Source organism: Bactrocera oleae, chromosome 6 (assembly GCF_042242935.1).
Source record: "Bactrocera oleae isolate idBacOlea1 chromosome 6, idBacOlea1, whole genome shotgun sequence".
NCBI lineage: Eukaryota > Metazoa > Arthropoda > Insecta > Diptera > Tephritidae > Bactrocera > Bactrocera oleae.
The window spans coordinates 11,214,663-11,233,831 of record NC_091540.1 but is presented as its reverse complement, the minus strand read 5'-3'; the positions used below and the strand labels follow the sequence as shown (position 1 = coordinate 11,233,831).

The 19,169-nt window shown below is 34.9% G+C and overlaps 1 protein-coding gene and 2 long non-coding RNA genes across 3 annotated transcripts in view; 2 read left to right on the top strand and 1 right to left on the bottom strand.

Annotated features, from left to right (window-relative positions):
* The first annotated feature begins 89 nt into the window (after positions 1-89).
* trbl (tribbles pseudokinase 2) lies at positions 90-10,738 on the top strand. Its single transcript, XM_014235380.3, has 2 exons — positions 90-1,449; positions 9,058-10,738. The coding sequence occupies exons 1-2, from the start codon at positions 620-622 to the stop codon at positions 9,743-9,745; spliced, it is 1,518 nt and encodes a 505-aa protein (XP_014090855.1). The 5' UTR covers positions 90-619; the 3' UTR covers positions 9,746-10,738.
* The window catches only part of LOC118680570 (uncharacterized), a 20,640-nt gene continuing 12,186 nt past the window's right edge, over positions 10,716-19,169 (bottom strand). The window contains exon 2 of the long non-coding RNA XR_004976158.2: positions 10,716-12,066. This is a non-coding gene — a long non-coding RNA (uncharacterized lncRNA). The remainder of the gene's footprint in view (positions 12,067-19,169) is intronic.
* Positions 18,747-19,169, top strand: part of LOC138857942 (uncharacterized) — an 8,715-nt gene continuing 8,292 nt past the window's right edge. The window contains exon 1 of the long non-coding RNA XR_011397171.1: positions 18,747-18,811. This is a non-coding gene — a long non-coding RNA (uncharacterized lncRNA). The remainder of the gene's footprint in view (positions 18,812-19,169) is intronic.

Sequence of the window (19,169 nt, the reverse complement as noted above, 5' to 3'; positions counted from 1 at the left end):
AAACAAATGTATGGAAAAGAAAAATATATGAAAGTCAATTCCGTCGATTTCGCCGACGAAAAATTTTCAAATATACGTTGCTGGCAGCGAAACAATTCAGTTGTATTTCAGCAAGTGAGCGTGTTAGTTATAAATAATATTTACTTGTGTGAAAGCCGTGCTGGCAAACGAGCAACGACACAACACAGTTATTTTTTATATTAAAAGAAAATTCAACAATCTCTATGTTGGCATTATATTAGTACTAAAAGATATAATTTTATATGTTTCTGCCTGCATATACACGTGTGTAATACTATAATTGCTGAAACTGCTTAATTAATTGAAAACTATAATATTTTGAAGTGAGTTGGTAACTCATGCAGTAACTCGAAAAGTGAATCGCCAAAGTAAAAGCATAAAAATAAAAATGTTGTGTATATAGGAATTCGTAAAGAAGGCGTTAAGTGAAGAAGTAAACAAGAAAAGCTGTTAAATAAAGAATAAGAAAGTGATAAGCGTGAATCTGTACACAACTGAAAAAAGAACTTATAAACTCCACTGTGATAAGTGCTGTATAACTCAAAATTGAACTGTGACTTTTTGTAAAGAATTTTAAAAACCAAGAATTCATATCATAATGGATACCATCAATAGTGTTCGAAGGCAAAGTAACGAAAGTCACCTTAATGTAATAAATTACTCGCCACCATCACCTGCATCCTCCCTCAGCTCCGAATCCATGGATGTTGTCATAGCGCCAAACAGTCCTTGTTCGCCTGCAACCACACCGCGCTTGCATAGAGGCCATGACAGCTATGAACACTTTTGTACTCCAAAGAAATCGCTGGCGGATTCTCGTGTGTTAGAGCGTATACGCGAAAAGCTTGGCACACCCAGCTCACTTTGTGAGATGCATGCTCTACGCCCGGAGCAAAGCCGAGAGGAGGAGACTGTGAAAGTAGTTAAAAATCGGTTCCTAATAAGCACACAATTGTGCTATCTATCACCAGCTGTTGCTGCAAGAACTCCCGCCTCTTATCGTCATCTTATCGATCTCAAGGCGTCTAGCCTCAGGTGTACAGATGTGTTCACGGAAACCGAATATATCTGCAAGATTATCAACGAGCCACATGACAAGGTGCAACGCGCTTACTATGACATCAAGACGGCAGGTGAAATAGCGCGCAGCTCTTTGTATGGACATACCTTGATACGGGATATTCACGAAATTGTGCCATTGGATGCAAATCGTTCGTATCTGATAATCCCACCACCAAAAGCGCACGAAGGTGCAGAAGGTGTATATGAGGATCTGCATACATACGTAAGGAATAAGAGACGACTGCACGAAAAGGAGGCTAAAGCACTGTTTCATCAAATCGCAGAGACTGTGCGTTTATGCCATCAGAAGGGCGTTATATTGCGTGATCTGAAACTGAAACGTTTCTTCTTCATTGACGAAGCGAGGTAAGCTAAATTTCATGCTCTATTTTGATAGCAAATTAAGGCTAGAACAGTAAAATTCACGTTTAATAGGGAATTATAGTTTTGTCTAAATAAAAATAAATGTCACACAACTTACTTAATGCTTTCAACTGAATTGTTATCATCTGAAAAAAATACAAATTTCTACAAATTTCAAACTACCAAAGTGTTCGAAGAATCAAACAAACTTGAAAAATATTGCCAAACCTCAATTTGGGTTTGTGTTCTTTTATTTAACACCTCTCCTTTGAACTACACACCCTCCCACCACCCAGTTATGCCGATTGTACAGTTTATTAGCTCGTTTGCTCTGTTTCCTTTTCACAAATTCTTACCAAGGTATTGTAAACCATAGAGTGGCTAGCCAACATGTGAGAGAGCTCGTCATGATCGCTGTAGCGACGAGATGCTCCCACAGCAAAGCAGCTCATTTATTCGTATTTTTCGATTACGAGGTGAAAACCTTCAGTCTCAGAAAAAACATATGCACATAGGCAAAAATAATTTGCAAGCCGCATTTATGCACAACGAAACGAAAAGTCGAAATCCACACAGCTTAGCACCGTAAAAACTCGTTATTGCCATTAATGCGAGCAAACTTGACTTGACCGCACTAAACTTTGCCGAACGCTCACTTGTTGCTCCAAACGCGATTGCGATTGCAGACCGAACAACTCACACGCATTCGCAATAACATTGAATATGTTGGGGGAAGTGGTGGTGGAGAAGGTGATGGGCGCAGCGCTTGCGTTTAAAAGTCTCATTAAGCGAAGAGAGCGTGGGGTGCACACTCAATGTGTGGTGCAATGCGTTGTCTGGCAGTATTGCAGCAACAGCAGTTTGGGGCGCTGCAATGCCTAGCGTTGAGCGTGGAGGCCATTTACCAGCCTGTTGGCTTATACAAAGCGAGTGACTACGCATAATCAATGTTCGAGCTGCTTTGGCGCGCACGTGTGATATGCGTATGCCATAACAAAAATCTAAAACTTGCGGAAAACGCCGAAATTGCACAAGATTAAAACTTTTTGTACTAAAAAAAATGTAAACTTGTATGTTCTCTCTTTTAAATTGAAAGCCAGTTTGCTTTACTAGTCATGGCCGACAATCGAAAATGTTTCCAAACCCATCTGTCTGCTCATAATTGCCGCTTTTACACATCTATATCTATCTATGTATGTATGTTTGTATGCAATCCAGTCGAGCAAGCAAGGTGTGCCCTCAACAGCGCTGGGAGCGCGGCTACGCAATTTCTGAGTTACACACATCCATATACATCTGTATTTATATATATACATGGCGACAAAAGTGTGCACATACAGTGGACAAGGTGAATTCATCTTAAAAAATTCATTAGTATACTTCTTGTAACTTGTGCACGACACTTTATTGCAGACTGTATGTTTATATTTAAGTATTTTGTCATACTTGGGCGCCACACTCTTAATGGGTCTTTTAAAATGCCGCAATTATGATGAGAAATAGTAGTTGTTGAAATAATCAAAAGCGGGCCAAACACTTAAGCGAGAGCGTTATTTCGATAGAGAGCAGAAAAGAGCACGTAGTGAGCAAAGTGTCTCAAGATTATTTCGAAATATCGCCGATTTGAGATTTTTTGATTTTATGGGAAAATTTTGAAATACAAAATTTTGAAAAAATCACAGTAGAGTTTTTATAATTAGATTTTTTGTAGTACTAAAAGAATTTCATAAGATATATAATATGTAGATAATATGTTACTGCTCTGCTGAGTATTCTTATCTGATTTTTTACTATAAGTAAGTAATTTCATCAAATTGCGAAATACGTAGATAAACAATTGCAAAAATCTGCTTAATTATATGACTATCACGAACAAAAGTATCTGACTAGAGCTCAAAAATAAAAATTGCAAATTTTCCTGCTTAATTATGTTAATGCATTTCTCGCAAAATTTCAAAACTAATTATTTGAAATCGCAAACCAACGAGTTCCCGAAACACTTCGTACATTGTGAATTCACTGCAAAGCCATAAATGTGGCTATAGCTTATCCGGTAATTAAAAGAGCCACCCACCAATTTAAACAACTGCGAGTACCACCTTTTCCTAGCCCGGCCATTGGGCAAAGAGCAAGCAAACCGGTCAAATGTATACAAGACTTCACCGAATTTGCTTACGGCCAGACATTGCAATGCTCAGCTAATGGAGTTGAGACACAATACAAACCGACTCTTTGCATCGTTTTCAGCCCTCATTTGCCTGCTCAGCGCTCAGTTTGCGCTCTCTGTGGTAATTTCGTGAATTGGTTAAACTAACTACAACAAAATTTTAACGTTCATATTTAATTATTTACATTGGTTTAATGTTGCAATGACTTGGAAAATCAATGTAAATCGCTACAATTTTACAGCGATAATATTACAACAAATATTTTTTAACAACAAATGTTGCCAGATCTACACAAAATCTGTTGTTCAAGTCAAAAATGCCAAAGCGTTGAATAAAAACGCAGCAAAAACTATTGAAAAATGTTGCTAACATTACAGCAACAATGTGCCTTTGCGTGCCACGCTACTTGTTTGGCTACAAATCATTGTTGCCATGCCGCTGTGTCATGTTTAAGCAACATGCTGACGTTACCACTGCCTGCTATTGCGACAAGAATTTTTGCAATTGCCGAGTAGTGCCGCAATTCTTGTTCTAGTTATTAACGTTGCACACAAGTAGTTGTTTGTTTTTATTGCTGCTGTCTAACACCAATAACGCAATCGGTTTGACTTGTTGCCAACGATTTCTTATTTTTCTTTACTATTTTTACCGCCTTGGGCACGTACATGCGCTTGTACATATGTGTGTAGTTGTAATGTTTTTGCTATTTTGCTTTTGCAATTATTTTTTTTCTTTTGTTCGTTTTAATTTTTTTTGTTGCTGTTGTTTTTGCTCTTGCTGGTTTTGTACTTTTGGTGCCATTGCCATTGCAATTTGTAAATTGCTAGCGTTTTCCGCTCTTCTGAACGCTGTTGCTACACACACTCAAATATATATATATGTGTTGTGTGTATGTTTGTGTTGCTGCTATTGGCGTTTTGTGTAGCTGCCACTGTCAGTGCTGGCAGCAAGCAAGCGCTAGCAGTGATGACCATCATCGTTGCCATTGCGCATTTGCTCTTTGCTGCTGCTGTTGTTGTTGTTGCGGTTGCCGTCATGTGGCAATAAGCGCAAACGCAACAGTTGCTACTTTTTTGTTTTGTTTCTAGTGTTGCTTTAGCTTATTCTTAGCTCATTCGTTTGCTTTGTTGTTTACTTTATTTTTTTTTTTACTTTACTCGATTTTTTGTTTGGCGGTGACGTAGGCGTTATTGAGGTCATTAGTGCTGTGGCAACAGTAGCGAGCAGAACAAAGTTGTTAGTCGATTGACAAAAATTGTGGCGAATGAATAAATTATTGTCTCAGGTTTTTGTATAACAGTCGTTTTAAATTAGCTTATAGCAGAGTCAGCAGTATTAATAGCAAGTTGCTTTAAAACATAAAAAATAATAATCTATAAAAAAGAATTGCACTTATAAATGCGCATATATTGTACTTACAGCAAAAAAAAAATAAAAAATAAAATTGCGTTGCATACCTCAAGGCGTGTGCACTTCTTTCTGCAAACATTTATTCTAAAACTATGTTTAAGCGCACTCGGCTTTATCACTTCTTAAATATTAATGCACGCTCCAATAAGCAACAGCTGTCACCTGAATAGTTTCTTATTAATACAGCGTACTGCTGCATATTATTGTATAAGTTTTATCTATTATGCTTGGTTAGCACATTGCGATTTAAAAGTATGTAATCCTCTTGGTAATCAGCATAATTGGCAACATTTGACAAGCCTGTTCTACCAACTGTCAGCCAGCATGAAACATTTTCCTGCACTAAATACACATTTTTACTGCTTTCCTATTATAATTAGTTGCTACACAATATTCAAATGCAAATTATACATTCTGCTGCACTGCATTTTCATGCTTCATTGGCGCTGTGTAATCCACTAACAACACTTGAAGGAAAGCCTAAAAAGAAACATAAAGCCACACTTATTACCTGCAGCACATTAAAAATACACTCTGTCATTGTCACTTGTCAGACAATTACTACATGACATGCAATTTGCGAATATTTTGCGCCACAATCCGTTTTTCTCTTTGTTGCCACCGCACCACACTGCCGTTGTCTGCATATGCCTATATGTACGTACTTGGCGTTTACTTTAATCTGCAGGGGAAATATTACAGAAACAAAAGTTATACGTTCAAGCATGCTTTTTGCAACTTTTGTCCTGCCCGCTTTGTTCAACAGTTACACAGAAGTCACGCAAGCTTAAAAGGAGTCATCATCGCCTGAGAAGGGTTGAATTTTTCATTTCCATGCTTTGTGACCAAGCAATTGTTATCCTTTAACGCTTAGGCAAACACTCACACGTATTTACATATCTGCGTCGTGTTTTTTGCAACACAACGTTACAGTTTTCTTTTAGTTTTAAATTTTTTACCTTTATGCTTCTTTTTTTTTGCGGCTAATGCACATACCTTTGTGTTTAGCTTAGTTTTCCGCTTTTGTCTTCACTCTTTATCTTTTATCAGCTGTTCTTAGATTCTTTGCCTTTTGTGTGCGCTCTGCTTGTTGGCTTTTCATTTACCACTTCCATTTTCCGTTTGCTTTTATTATGCAAATTAAGCATTTTCTCTAACTTCGCCTTTCTTTAGTCCCACCTTTATTAACAACAATAAGACCGGCTATTGCGTGTTTGCCTTATCGAACTGTTGTCGGCCTCAAGCATAGTGTTTGAGGCTTTCGAAATGATTATATCTCGTTTTTGACGATCGTCGTCGACGATTAGTAATATATGCTTTGGGTTTTGCTTGTATATTTGAAAGCGGTCAATAAAATGCTATTCTAGAAATCATTTCGCAATATCGTGTAATCGATTTAGTACAAGTTTTGCTTCTAAAATAACTTAATTATATTTTTCAATTTATTTTATATTATTTTTCTGTACATATATTTTTTTCTATACATATATATTTTTTTTCTATACATTTTTTTTTCCATACATATTTTTTTTATAAACCACTAAGTAAACTTGAATCATAATAAGCTTACATACTTACGCATGTCATACATATGTACATAAAATTTTAGCGTTTCTAATTTCAAGTTCATTTTTATTAGCACATTCGTCATCGCCTTTGTCTCATTGTCGGCATTCAATTTTTGGCTCTCATATTAACACACATCCATACATACATATATGTACATATATAATTGCGTGTCTCCGATGATTTTCCTTACCTGCAAGGTTCATTTTCTACATTTATGCACTTAAAAAAATAATTTTCATAATATTTTCTCATTATTTTTTTCCGTGTACCGCAAATTAGCTGTACAACTGTAACATTTTACATTTGCTCATGCCGTTTCCTTTTGAAATTTGTATTCCAATAATGATTTCTCTCGCTTGTGCGTGTTAACTTGAAAATTTTCGTAGCCCCACAAAAAAAAATAACAATTGACCCTGACTCTGATCTACAAATTGTAGTCTCATCGTTTCATCTGTGTTTTTCTTTAATTTAAATCCCACAAAAATTAATTAAACATGCAATATAACAACAATTTAACGCAACTTTGAACAAGTGAGGTTAAGCAATCCTTCAAATTATTTATTTATTGTATATTATTTTACATTGGCGCTTTCCGCGTGCAAAGTACTAGAAAAGCGCTACAGAAAAATCAAATCAAAAAACTAAAACAAAATATTGTAAACATTTACACACATTTCTTAGCTTCTCTACACGTGTCTCTTACAACACGCTGGCTGGCTTATGCTCTTCGCCGCCCAATATCAAAGTGTGTAGTCGTGCCTCCACATGATTACTCATATTTTACAATATTTAAAAAACCACAAGTTATTGCATTGCAAACATTAACAAAACAATGTGTAATATGCGCGCTCGGTTTTTTGAAACCACTTCCTCTCTTCAACGCATTGCAGCGAGGTCAGATGGTGAAGATCACTATGCGCTACCACGCCGCTCTCTCACGATCGCACATGTTTTTTCTGTTTGTCTTTTAGCCGCGCACATATGCATATGTATTGGTTGTAAAATTTATTGCATTAGCCACTTGTAGAGCTGTGACTATTACAGTTGCTAGATAGAGGTAATATCAGGGTCAGCACGAGGTTTTTCGTTATTTGATTTCAGTGCCTCTTTCATGTACACATATGCCATACACACAGGCGAAATACAATTTGGCGAGCTTCCTTTTGGCGCTGGTTTCTTGCTTGCCTGCCATACCAAGCCCATTTTACGCGCTCTCCTTTTGCGCTCAACTGCCATGTATTACTTAACTCTACTACTAATATTGCTCTATTATAAATGACGTTTAGTCAGAGTTGTCTGTTTGTAAGACTTTTCCGCCGCGCCCGCTTTAAGCTCACCGCGTAAACTGTACTCGCTTTCAGGTCAATGGGTCATTGCAGTTGTTTTTTCTCATGCGCGCCAGTTCGGCCAAATGTGTTCCAACTTCGTTTTAGCCAACGCCTACTTCATTTCATTTGTATATACAAATTAATTCCGTCTTTTTTTTTTAGCTGCGTTATGCTACAGTTACGTGTGCTGATGCGGCTCATTAATTTACGTCATATTAGCACTTATCGCTTGCGTTGTGCGTTATAATGGATTGGCTTATTTCAATCAAGATTGATTTGCTTTTGCTCAATGTCGGCAGTCCTACATGCAAACATATTGACGCACAGTAAAACTACATGTTTAAAGCGGACGATCGCGTTTTCACAACACCGTGAGCTCACTCATTACTTTGGCGTTTTGTCGTCATTTTTGTTGCAATTATTTCACAGTCACAATCATATATGCTTGTTGTGCTGCCTTTGCGTTTATTGCTGTTGTTCAGCAATAACAGCGTGCGTGGCGTTAAGCGATCAGCAGCGCCGCCGCCGTCACCCGCTTCCATTTGATGTCCATATAAAGCCAAACCCTTCACACATTGTATGAAGCATATGAGCAGCTATTCGAAATGCTTGCTTCATTACATATTTGACTATTGACGATCAGTTGAAAGATCAGTGAACGCAATAATGGCGATCTGTTGCTCCATATCTGCTATTTGCTATCTGCTACGAGCGCTACGCACTAGATTGCTGCTAGTCACAGAGGCCTACACGGGTAGTGCGGCTTTTTGCGTTGCTTGATTCCACGGTGCGCTCTTAACTTTGTATTGAATAATTGATTTTAATTTGTTTTCATGTTTAATTCGTTTACTTAGCTTTTGGCGTTGTTATTGTAGATTACTCAATTACATATGATCGCGCGTTCGATTCCGGCCGACATTGAATTATGTATTCAACGCTTTCATATGTGTGCAATTGCACAAAAAGCATTAATTATTGTTGGGTCAGCAATTTTGCTGTTGCATTATAGTGGGAATTTTCGTGTTGTAACTCTTACATACGTACAATAGCGGTTTTATTTTAAAGTCATATTATTTTATAGTCGATCAGTTATTGAAACACCGCATTAATTTTTTCTTTTCTTGCTCTTATTTTAGAACGAAAATTCAGTATGAATCGTTGGAGGGCTCTATGATACTCAACGATCCCGCGGATGACACATTGAGCGACAAGATTGGCTGCCCGCTCTACACTGCACCCGAATTACTGTGTCCCAATCCCACATACCAAGGCAAGCCGGCCGATATCTGGTCGCTGGGCGTTATACTGTATACAATGCTTGTTGGCCAATATCCGTTCTATGAGAGACCCAACTGCAATCTGATAACGATCATCCGGCATGGTCAGGTGCAAATACCTTCCTGTTTACCGCGACCGGTGCGTTGGCTGCTTTTGTTGCTGCTTTGTAAGGATTACAAAGAACGTTTGCAAGCCGATGAGGTATTTATCACGCCGTGGCTGAAGCAACAGAAACCACATGATTACGTCTACCTCTCGGCCGATACGAATTTGGATGATTTGGAAATGGAAAGTGATGATGACACCGATGTAATGGAACAAACACCACGTGTGGAGGGAGAACAACAAATGCATTTCACTAAAGACTGCCAAGTGGACAATAGTCATATTGCTTCCGCAAACCACTTTGTTACTGAAGACTGTCAAGAAGACGCTGACGACTGTGATATTAGTAATACGGAGCCGATAAATTATTCGCGACCACATACAACGGCAGGCAATAGCCAGCGCGCAATTGATGTGGATAACGACGTCGAAATGAGCTGATTACACACGCGTGTGTATTATATATGATGTCGACGATAACAAAAGCGGCAATTGCAACGTTAGTGGTCGGCAAGTCATGGTCGTGAACATTGTGGTGGTCGGCGGTAGCAGGATATCTAAGCGCAGGCGCTGTATGATTTCGCCATACCACTCCTCCTTCCTCCACCGCAGCAACAATTACACACACATGCAGGCATAAACATTTTTTCACATTGTGGTTTGTTGTCGTCGTTTGTCATCACAATGTTTGTTTGTCAACGTTGTTTCTGCACTGGAAGCAGTCAGTTGTTTGCCGGCGCTAAGGCAAACAACTCAGCTGGCCGCGACAGCATTGGTACTATTTGCGCGCGGCCACCATGAACGTTTGAAGTTTGGAAGACACACGCACCGAGGCGCTGGCTGGGCCTCTTGTGGTAGCAAGCGTTTCGCTGAGGCGTTTAAGCTTTTACTTTGGCAGTTGTTACGTTACAACGTTGAAATTTTTTATTATTGTTCCTCACATCACCCGCCTTCCAATTTTTTTATAAATTAAATACTTAGTATTTCTTTCATTCAAAGTGATTTATGTAAATATCGAAAAGTAACTCTAAACTGCCTTTATGTATGTAGTAGCAGTGAATTTACTGAAGAACTCGAATTCTTGATTGTTGTTGAGTTTTTATTTCTCCTAAACCGAAATGTACAATTATTCTAGCAATATAATGTAAGTGTGAGAAAATTTATTTTGCAAAAATGCTATATTGGTTAATTTGTAGCCTTATATTTTCTGAGCTAATATGAATTATAGCTACTGAATTATTTAATTATGTTGTTTATAAAGGTTTGTTTTAATTTGTATGAGATGTGTTATAAAGAAAATATTAAAACAAAAATACAAAGAATCCAAAAAAAAAATGAAAAATATTGATGGACAAAGAAGCAACAAAAGCCATAAATTGAAATTCAAAAATTAAGAAATAAAAGGTTTGAATTTGATCTCAGGCGGATTTTAAATATATGCATTTTTATTTCCAAACAGATACGTGCTGTATCGTATGAGGTAGTATTATATAAGAATGGTTTGGTATTAACTTTGATTTGTTGATTCAAAGAGAAGAACGTTTGCTGATGGTATTTTCCATTACATTGTCAGAAATTTCATATTTTTCGCATTCCTGACGGAAATTTTCTCAGGGACGTCAACAAAGCAACAATTCTGTCTGTGCTTTAGAAAGTATCTAAAAATATATTGTAGAAAGTATATATGCGCTTGGAACCAAATACATAATATATTTACAATTCATTGAAATTGAGGAAGATTACCAACACGGAGTATGGCAATTATCTAGACTCTCGAAATCAATCTATATTCTAATGATAATAATAATTGATGAAATGAGTGAGGTTTCCTTTGAAGAATATAAAAAAATTAAATTTGTCTACAATTAATTTAGTTTACAAACATATGTACATATACTTGTACATACATCTATCGGATAGTAAAAAAGTACAATTCACATTAAAAGCATTTCAGAAAAGTCATGTTATTAGGAAAAATGTGTGTTTTTATTAAAAAACCTTGCAATTATATATTGAATTTCGCACAATAATTTCACAATTCGCCAGCGCAAAGCAATAAGCTGCCGCAACGGGTGGTGTTCGTACACGCTAACAGTCGCTCACTAATAGCAAACGTCTTGCTAGAGTGGCTGTGAAGGGCGCAAGCTGTTAGCTTGTCAACATGAGTTACCCGATATGATTACGATGACACCGAGTAAGCACAAAGTATAATTCCGTAAGCTCTTTGCTGTCATACGCTAGAGGCAACCAATTAAAGGGCATACCTAGAGTAAAATTATAATTAAGTCGATTTTCGATGGGTTATACCTTTGAAAATAACAGACTAAAATTTTGAAACGATATAACAAATAGTTATTGAGTTACAGTCTTCTTAATTGTAGCCGTTAAGTTCAATCAGCTCTATCAATTTATTCTCGAGCGCATTTTTCTCAAAACTACATTTTTCAAATTTGCTTCAGTGTTTAAAATGAGTAAAAATGCTCAAATCACCATCAATTTTTGGGATGTTTTGTCCAGTTTTCTGAACTGATCAAAAATTAAAATTTTGACAGGTTTAAAACGACCAAAATTTTAATTAAAATTCAACTTAAAAAAACGCCAGCAATTCGACAATTTTTGATTTTTTTTCAACCGTAGTTCATTGTGCGAACAATATCTTCTAGTAGAGAATTGTGTTTAGGTTTCATCCTCGGAGCAGGACGGATTCACTGCAGCAGTGAGGAACCTTTTTCTTTTAGCGCCGTCAAAGATCGCGTGTAACTCTGAAAATATTTAATTTTTTTCTTAAATTTAAATTTTAAATATAATTAAATTCTACTTTTACTTTAATTTTAATAAAATTTTACGTTGTATTCTTCAAATATATATATTATACTTACGCCTGAAATTTTAGAACAATTACAGTAGTTTATTTTTAATTTCCAAGGTGTGTGTGCGATCATAAAATTTTAAAAACGTTAATAAATATTAAAAAAAAAAACAATAATAATATCGCCGACTGAGTACGAGAACTGGTATTTCCTTACATTTTAATCGTCTAGTCAAAGTTCGTCATAAAATTGTTCTACGAATGCAATAAGTCGAACTAACACCATAGCAGCACGACGTTGCTCAAATGGGCAACCGGCAGTCTAGCGATTTCTGCTAGTTAAAGTAGTCACGTTCGCAACGATTTTTGCGCGTTATTAAAAGCTTTGTTGTCACTGTTTTTACGTGAAGCGAAACAGAGGAAAAGGGGGTTACGCCGAACGAGCTCTTCGCGTAATGGAGCTGACCGTATGCGCAAATGAGCGCGTGAGCGTATCACAAGTTGTGCTTTTTGTTGATTTTATTCATTTAGTGCAGCAGTAAAATGATAAAGTCAATTTGCAAATGAACACGACTACGTACATATTTACATGTATTCACACATACATACATATATACGTACTCGAATTCCAACTTTATATAAATAAGCATATGTGTGTTTAAGTGTGGAAAACATTTCGCAACTTGACTTTGAAAATAAATACTTATACTTGTACAACAAGCGAACGACTGTACAAGGGCCTAAATGTATAATGTTTATACATATGTATGTATATTTGTAGGTATAGTAAAGTATTTAAAGGGCAAGCAGAGCTTGTAGGAAATTCAAAAAGCAATAAATTATTAAAGTTATAATAATACTAGAAAATATAAAAAAAAAAAAAACGTTATACAAGGTGTTCCAAAATTAACGCAAGATTTAAATTTGACGACATTTATGTAGTAAAGTGTTGACAACCCTAAAAAAACAAATCAACAGCCAACAGTATAGGCGTTACACGATAGAGCAACGCCTCTTCATTATTGTACAATATTTCAAAAATCATGAAAGCTCGAAATTTTTCATACAAAATATGGTCGAAATAGTGTTTTAACTTCGTCAACTGTGCAGCGATTAGTTGAAAATTTTCGGGAGACAGGATGCGTTGGAGATGCCAAACAGACTGCTCTACCAAAAACAAGTCGTTTAAATGACAATAACGATTGATGTGGCCAATATGTGGTTCACAAGACGGTGTCACATGTCATTCAGGTCGTGTATTGCATCAATGAAATTCAGCTATATTTATGCAGAATAGTTCTGGAAAATTTCAACAAACGAGTGCGTATGTGTATGGAAAGCCGTGGAGACCATCTGCCCGATGTATTATTTCATAAATAACCATATCCTATCTATTCTATGTTTCAATAACAAAGTGACAATCGAAAGACTAAAAACTGTGTTCTCTATTTAATTTCAAATTTGCGTTAATTTTGGCACACCCTTTATAAACAAAATAAAAAAAAATTAAAGAAGTACAATACTTTCATGAAAAAGTAGTATAAATTTAAAAAACAAAAACTAATAATTTAGAACAATAAAATAGTATTAGTATTTTATATAAAATTGATTTAAATCGCTTTTTTATCAAGTGAGATAGGCATGTCTGCATATATCCTATAGCCTTCTAAGTAATATTCGCCCAAAATTGCCTGCTATAACAAAACGCACATAAAATTTCCTTACATTTTCCACCTCACAAATTAACCTTGATTTACATTATCAGTTCACTTCTCTAATTCAAAGAAATTCACCTGCTTTGCAATGATTTCTGATAACGAAAATCGATGATTTCGTAAATGACGCAAGTAACGTGACGCAACACACAGAAATATTGCGTTTTCAAGTTCATTGAACAATGCAGAAAAAAGATTTGAAATGTCCTCGAAATGCCTACAAGCAAGTGCCCACAGCGAGTTTCGAGCGCTTATTACAACACACGCACAGTGGGTGTTAATTAACATACCAAATGACTGCGAACGGAGAGTTAAAAACTGACCTGAAAAGCAATTTTTAATTAAAAACATGCATACAAGTATGTGTGCCGCTGAATCAGTACAATTGAACAATTGCAGGGATTGCACAAAAATTTGTACGAAATTAGTTGAGTGCTGGAGATATGAGGAGCAATGGGTTACGGCATTTTACTGCATTTATTCGCCACCTATTTGTATGTACATATATATAATATATGGTAATAGTAGCCCACTATCTGAGATAAGTGTTGGTATATATATGTTATATGTATTTATTTCGTGTCTTCTCATCACGCTGCTTCGCCTAATTGGGTATGACAAAGCGCATTTGCCGCATATTTCACCTGCTCATTGTTGTTACACTTATTGCCGCAAAATTTGTGTGTTTCATTAATGTAAACGCAATATTTTGCAATCGCAGCCCAACAATTCTCACACCGACGCCACTCAAATGTGTAAAAGTTGCTGGAACGATACTACGAGCATTTTAGATAGATATCTATACATAAATACACACGGCGTATGTATGTATGCATGTGCTTTTATATAAATGAATGGTGTGAGAAATGTTTGAAATTTCAATGTCAGCCGAGCGCAACCGTTAGACAATTGAAGCACGAAGTAATGCTGAAACGCACGAGGAAATTATCAAAACTATCTTAACAAATAGGTGTGCAAGTACATACACATACATACCAGACATATGTATATGAGGGAATATTTATAGTAAGGTGTGCTACGCACAGCAGTGGTTAGATTTGAGACAAATGCGGTAACCGCACATGTGATAGGTTGTGATAGGTTGTAGCCTGACATTCACTCGCTTCATGTTCGTAACCCACGACCAGCTAATTTCCAAATTATAAAAGAAATATATACATTTATACACACATGTGTAGGATTCCTATCGAAAAAAGTTAGCCGAAATCTTTAATAAAATATCTATAATAACAAATTTAAAAGCCATTACTTTAGAATTACATATGTTACAATACATATATATGATTAAGTATCTACAATATTATCTGCACACTTAAATTATCAAGTGGAAGTATATACAAGTACTTGTATGTTTTCTAAAAGATATTATCTTGCTTATTTGCAACGATGGTTATTTTATGATAGAAAAACATTTGTATTGTATAATTAAGAGAAATGTTCATGCCACTACAATTAGCTTAATTTTTATGAAAGTTATAGTTTATGTTTCACACGAACGACTTAAATCTTTCTATGGTAAGCTGTTGGTTATGAAGGTTTGAAAACGTCTAAATATAAATGCTTGGTTTTTACGTTTAATAATGTGTTTATTGCTAACATGGGTATATTAATTGCTCGCAAAATAAAAGTTTTGAAAGAGATATTTAATTATTGAAGCAAGTCAAACCAAGTTGGCACTTACTCCTAAGCTCTTTGATAAGCAATGCGGTGGTGTGGGGATTTTCAAAATGCAGTTGATTCATTTGACTTTGAATATCTAGTTCAATTCAATGGAGGTCTGAGAATATAAATTTTACAAAATCAATTATATTTTGATGAAAAGCTTAGAGAAACTGAACAAACGATTTTCTCGAACTAACAATTGCTGTGTATTTTGGGTACGAACTTATTAAGGAGCACTAATTCTCCAGTATATATATTTAGACTTCATATCGACTCTGTTACTACAAGTGCTATTACGCATAAAAGTAAATAAGTTTAGTAAAAGCCGTATGTTATCGCGCCAGCTTGCTTCTGTTAGCTTCACTGTGCTTAGCCTAAACCGAAAGGTTTATAAACATATTTCCAAAATATATATTTTTAACTAATCTACAAATTTTTTTATTTAAATTTTGATCACCCCCCATAGTTTAATGTCGCCATTATATCAATTGCACATTTCACAATCGCTTATTTTCGCTTTCATCGCAAGTGCGCAATCTCACGTAAATGTCGCTCAATTTTTGTTGTGATTTTAGCGAGTAAAAAATTTTAACACTTTATTAGAGCTCATTATCACTTCTCCAAGTATAAGCATATATTTGTTTTAAACAAATTAAAATGTACACAATGAAAGTGGGGTGTTGAGCTGGGAGAGTGTACTTGAAATTACTATTCGTGCCGCGTGTCTCGTAATATGTCTATTATCTTTATTATAAGCGATATATCGTCTAATAGACACTGAAGCTCTAGCGCCCATTACTCAGTGGTTGTTGGGTTCAAACCACAGCGAAGAAATATATAAAGATAAATAAGCAATATCGGTTTACAGAGTTGCATTTCTGCAATGGTTAAACTTGTTTTAAAAACTAATTAGACATAAGCTTGAAGATCCACCATATATGGATAATAGTAAAAGGAACCACTAGCAACGGAGTAGGTATCATTAAAATATGTTTATATACATATACATAATTTTATCATTATACATATCAGTACATAATATTATCATTATCAGTATATAATAGCACGAAAAAACACAATATTAATATTTTCATGTATGTGGTGTCATAAATTGAACTTAAAATAACCCTTAAGTACACTCGATTCTGCGAACACGCAGTATTTACTTTGAACAAACCACAATTGGGAAATAGGCCTTCTAAATATACTTCTATCCATGCGTATTCTTAGAATACAAATTACACAATACGTTATCGGGTACATACCCATTTGTATTTGTATGTATTGTATAATTTCGATAATTTTTACTCGAACTTATAACTAAGAAAATTGTGAAATTATATTTAAACGTAATTTTACTATGACCAGTACAGCATCGTTGCTTAGTTGAAAGTGGAGGTTGAAACCATGCTTGCGGTCACGCTTAAACCATGATTTAGCTCAATGTGTTCCCAATCGCTAAAGAACATCATATATAAATAATCATAAATATTTATAACTGTTGATGTTGACCTTCAGAAACGATTGCAGTGCGACAAAACTGGCCGACTGTATAGCTATTGACACATTTTTGAACCACATACCATATTTCTGACCTAAATTTGCTCAAATATTTAATATTGTGTACATTATTATATAAATATTCTCAACATCTAATCTGCTTTCGTTGTGAGAAAAAATTCTGGGTGTATTTTTTCTGTCAAAGATAAGGTTGTCGCAAATATTTTGCAATTTTGGTAATATAGTAAATGTGTTGCTTTTATTATGCCATGTACCAGAGCACACAGCAATTTTTAATTATTGTATATATCTAAATATGTAGATATGTACATAAGCTGTGAATTTGTGTGCGTTATCTATTTGGAAAATAGTGTTTGGGTTTTATGGGTATTCACTCATTGATGTCAAAATTTGATTACTGCGTGGAAGTTTATGAAACCGGTTTTGGTAATAATTTTAGAAAAAGTTCTTAAGATTAAGCTCCAATAATTTATAGATACAGTGTAATTACTTTTGAAAACATAAAATTATTAATTTTTGAAATATTTCATTATTTTCATATTGGTTTAAACTGGTTCGCTTTCGGCCCGCTATTAATTTGAAAGAGCTACATATGTCAAATCGTGTATCATGCAATACAAATCAGCGTTTAAACATTTAAATAGGTGTATAAAATATTACGTCAGTACAGTAATGACTCGATTAGATCAACAATTCGTGCAAAAAAGCACTCAGTCTGTCTTAGAGATATAAACAAACGACAGTTGCCTTAGTTCAGAAATTGTTGATTTAATTGTTAATCTAATCTAATTTAAATTTTTAAAGATTGGTGGGCTTTTGCAGATTTGCAGTTTTGTAGTCTTGTATCACATGATGCACGATTTGATATGTATGTACATCTTTCAAATTAATAGCGGACCGAAAGCGAAACAGCTTAAACCAATATGAAATATTTCAAAAATAAATAATTTCATGTTTCCAAAAATAGTTACACTGTGTCTTTAAATTTTTGGGGCTCAATTTGAAGTACATTTTCTCAAATTATTATTAAAACCGGTTCCATAATCTTCAACGCAGTAATCAAAATTTTGACATCAATGAGCGAATTTCACTTCAACGCAGACACTATGTGCAAAAGAAACTTTTTTACCAGCACTGATAAGATAAAATTAAAAAAATATTTCGGAATTCGATGACTTATAGCTAGTTTACTGTACTTTTCCACAAACTAATTAGCTGGTAGTTTAAAAAAAGAAATGTAACCATAATACTGCAAAGCCATGTTCCGGAAATCATTATGCATTATGACGTACTTATATACATGTGAACTATACCTACATTATCACATTTGATATTCTAGTAATTTTTCATAATTTTACATTTTCCAATGAACTTACGAGTATTGCATATATAAATTAGTTTATTTACGAAGCTGTTTTACTAAACTTTTCTTCTCAAGTCAATTAAAACGTTCAAAGTAAACACATGTGTTTGAGAATCGTATTTAGTCACGTCTGCTTCTGGCAAGAAGATGTAGTTAGATATATAAAAACAAAAAGTAATCATAGACTAAGATAGTATACCTATATAACTGGTTTAATACAGATTAACATCATCTTTATTATAAGAAAGTGTTTTTATTTTAAACTAAGTAGATGATAAGTATACAGTAAACAACTGAGAAAAACAATAAATGTAAATATGCTTATTTGAAAAATTATTTGTTTGTATTGGTTGATATTTCCTTCATAAAAATAAATAAAAACGAAATTTGAAAAATAATTCTTGTTATTTAAATTGGTGAGTTTTATTTTAAACCTTCTTAATTTTAATTGGTGAGTTTTATTTTAAACCTTCTAATAATTCTAAGTTTCAAATTTACAATACAAGCACATGAAAACAATGCCCGTTCATGTATACATTGACAAATAAGCATACTGCCAACGGCTGGCTTACTGTATGATATACAAGTACTATGGATGATAAATAAAATTGTTTGAAACCAAAAACAAGATATTCAGAGTTCTTGTCATGAATCAATGGCCAATCAGTTGAACTTTTTTTCTACGACGACCAAATGTCGGCTATATGTTAACAATTATCTGACAAAATGCAATTGTGTTAATTAAAATTGCTTAGAAAACCATCTAAATTGCTC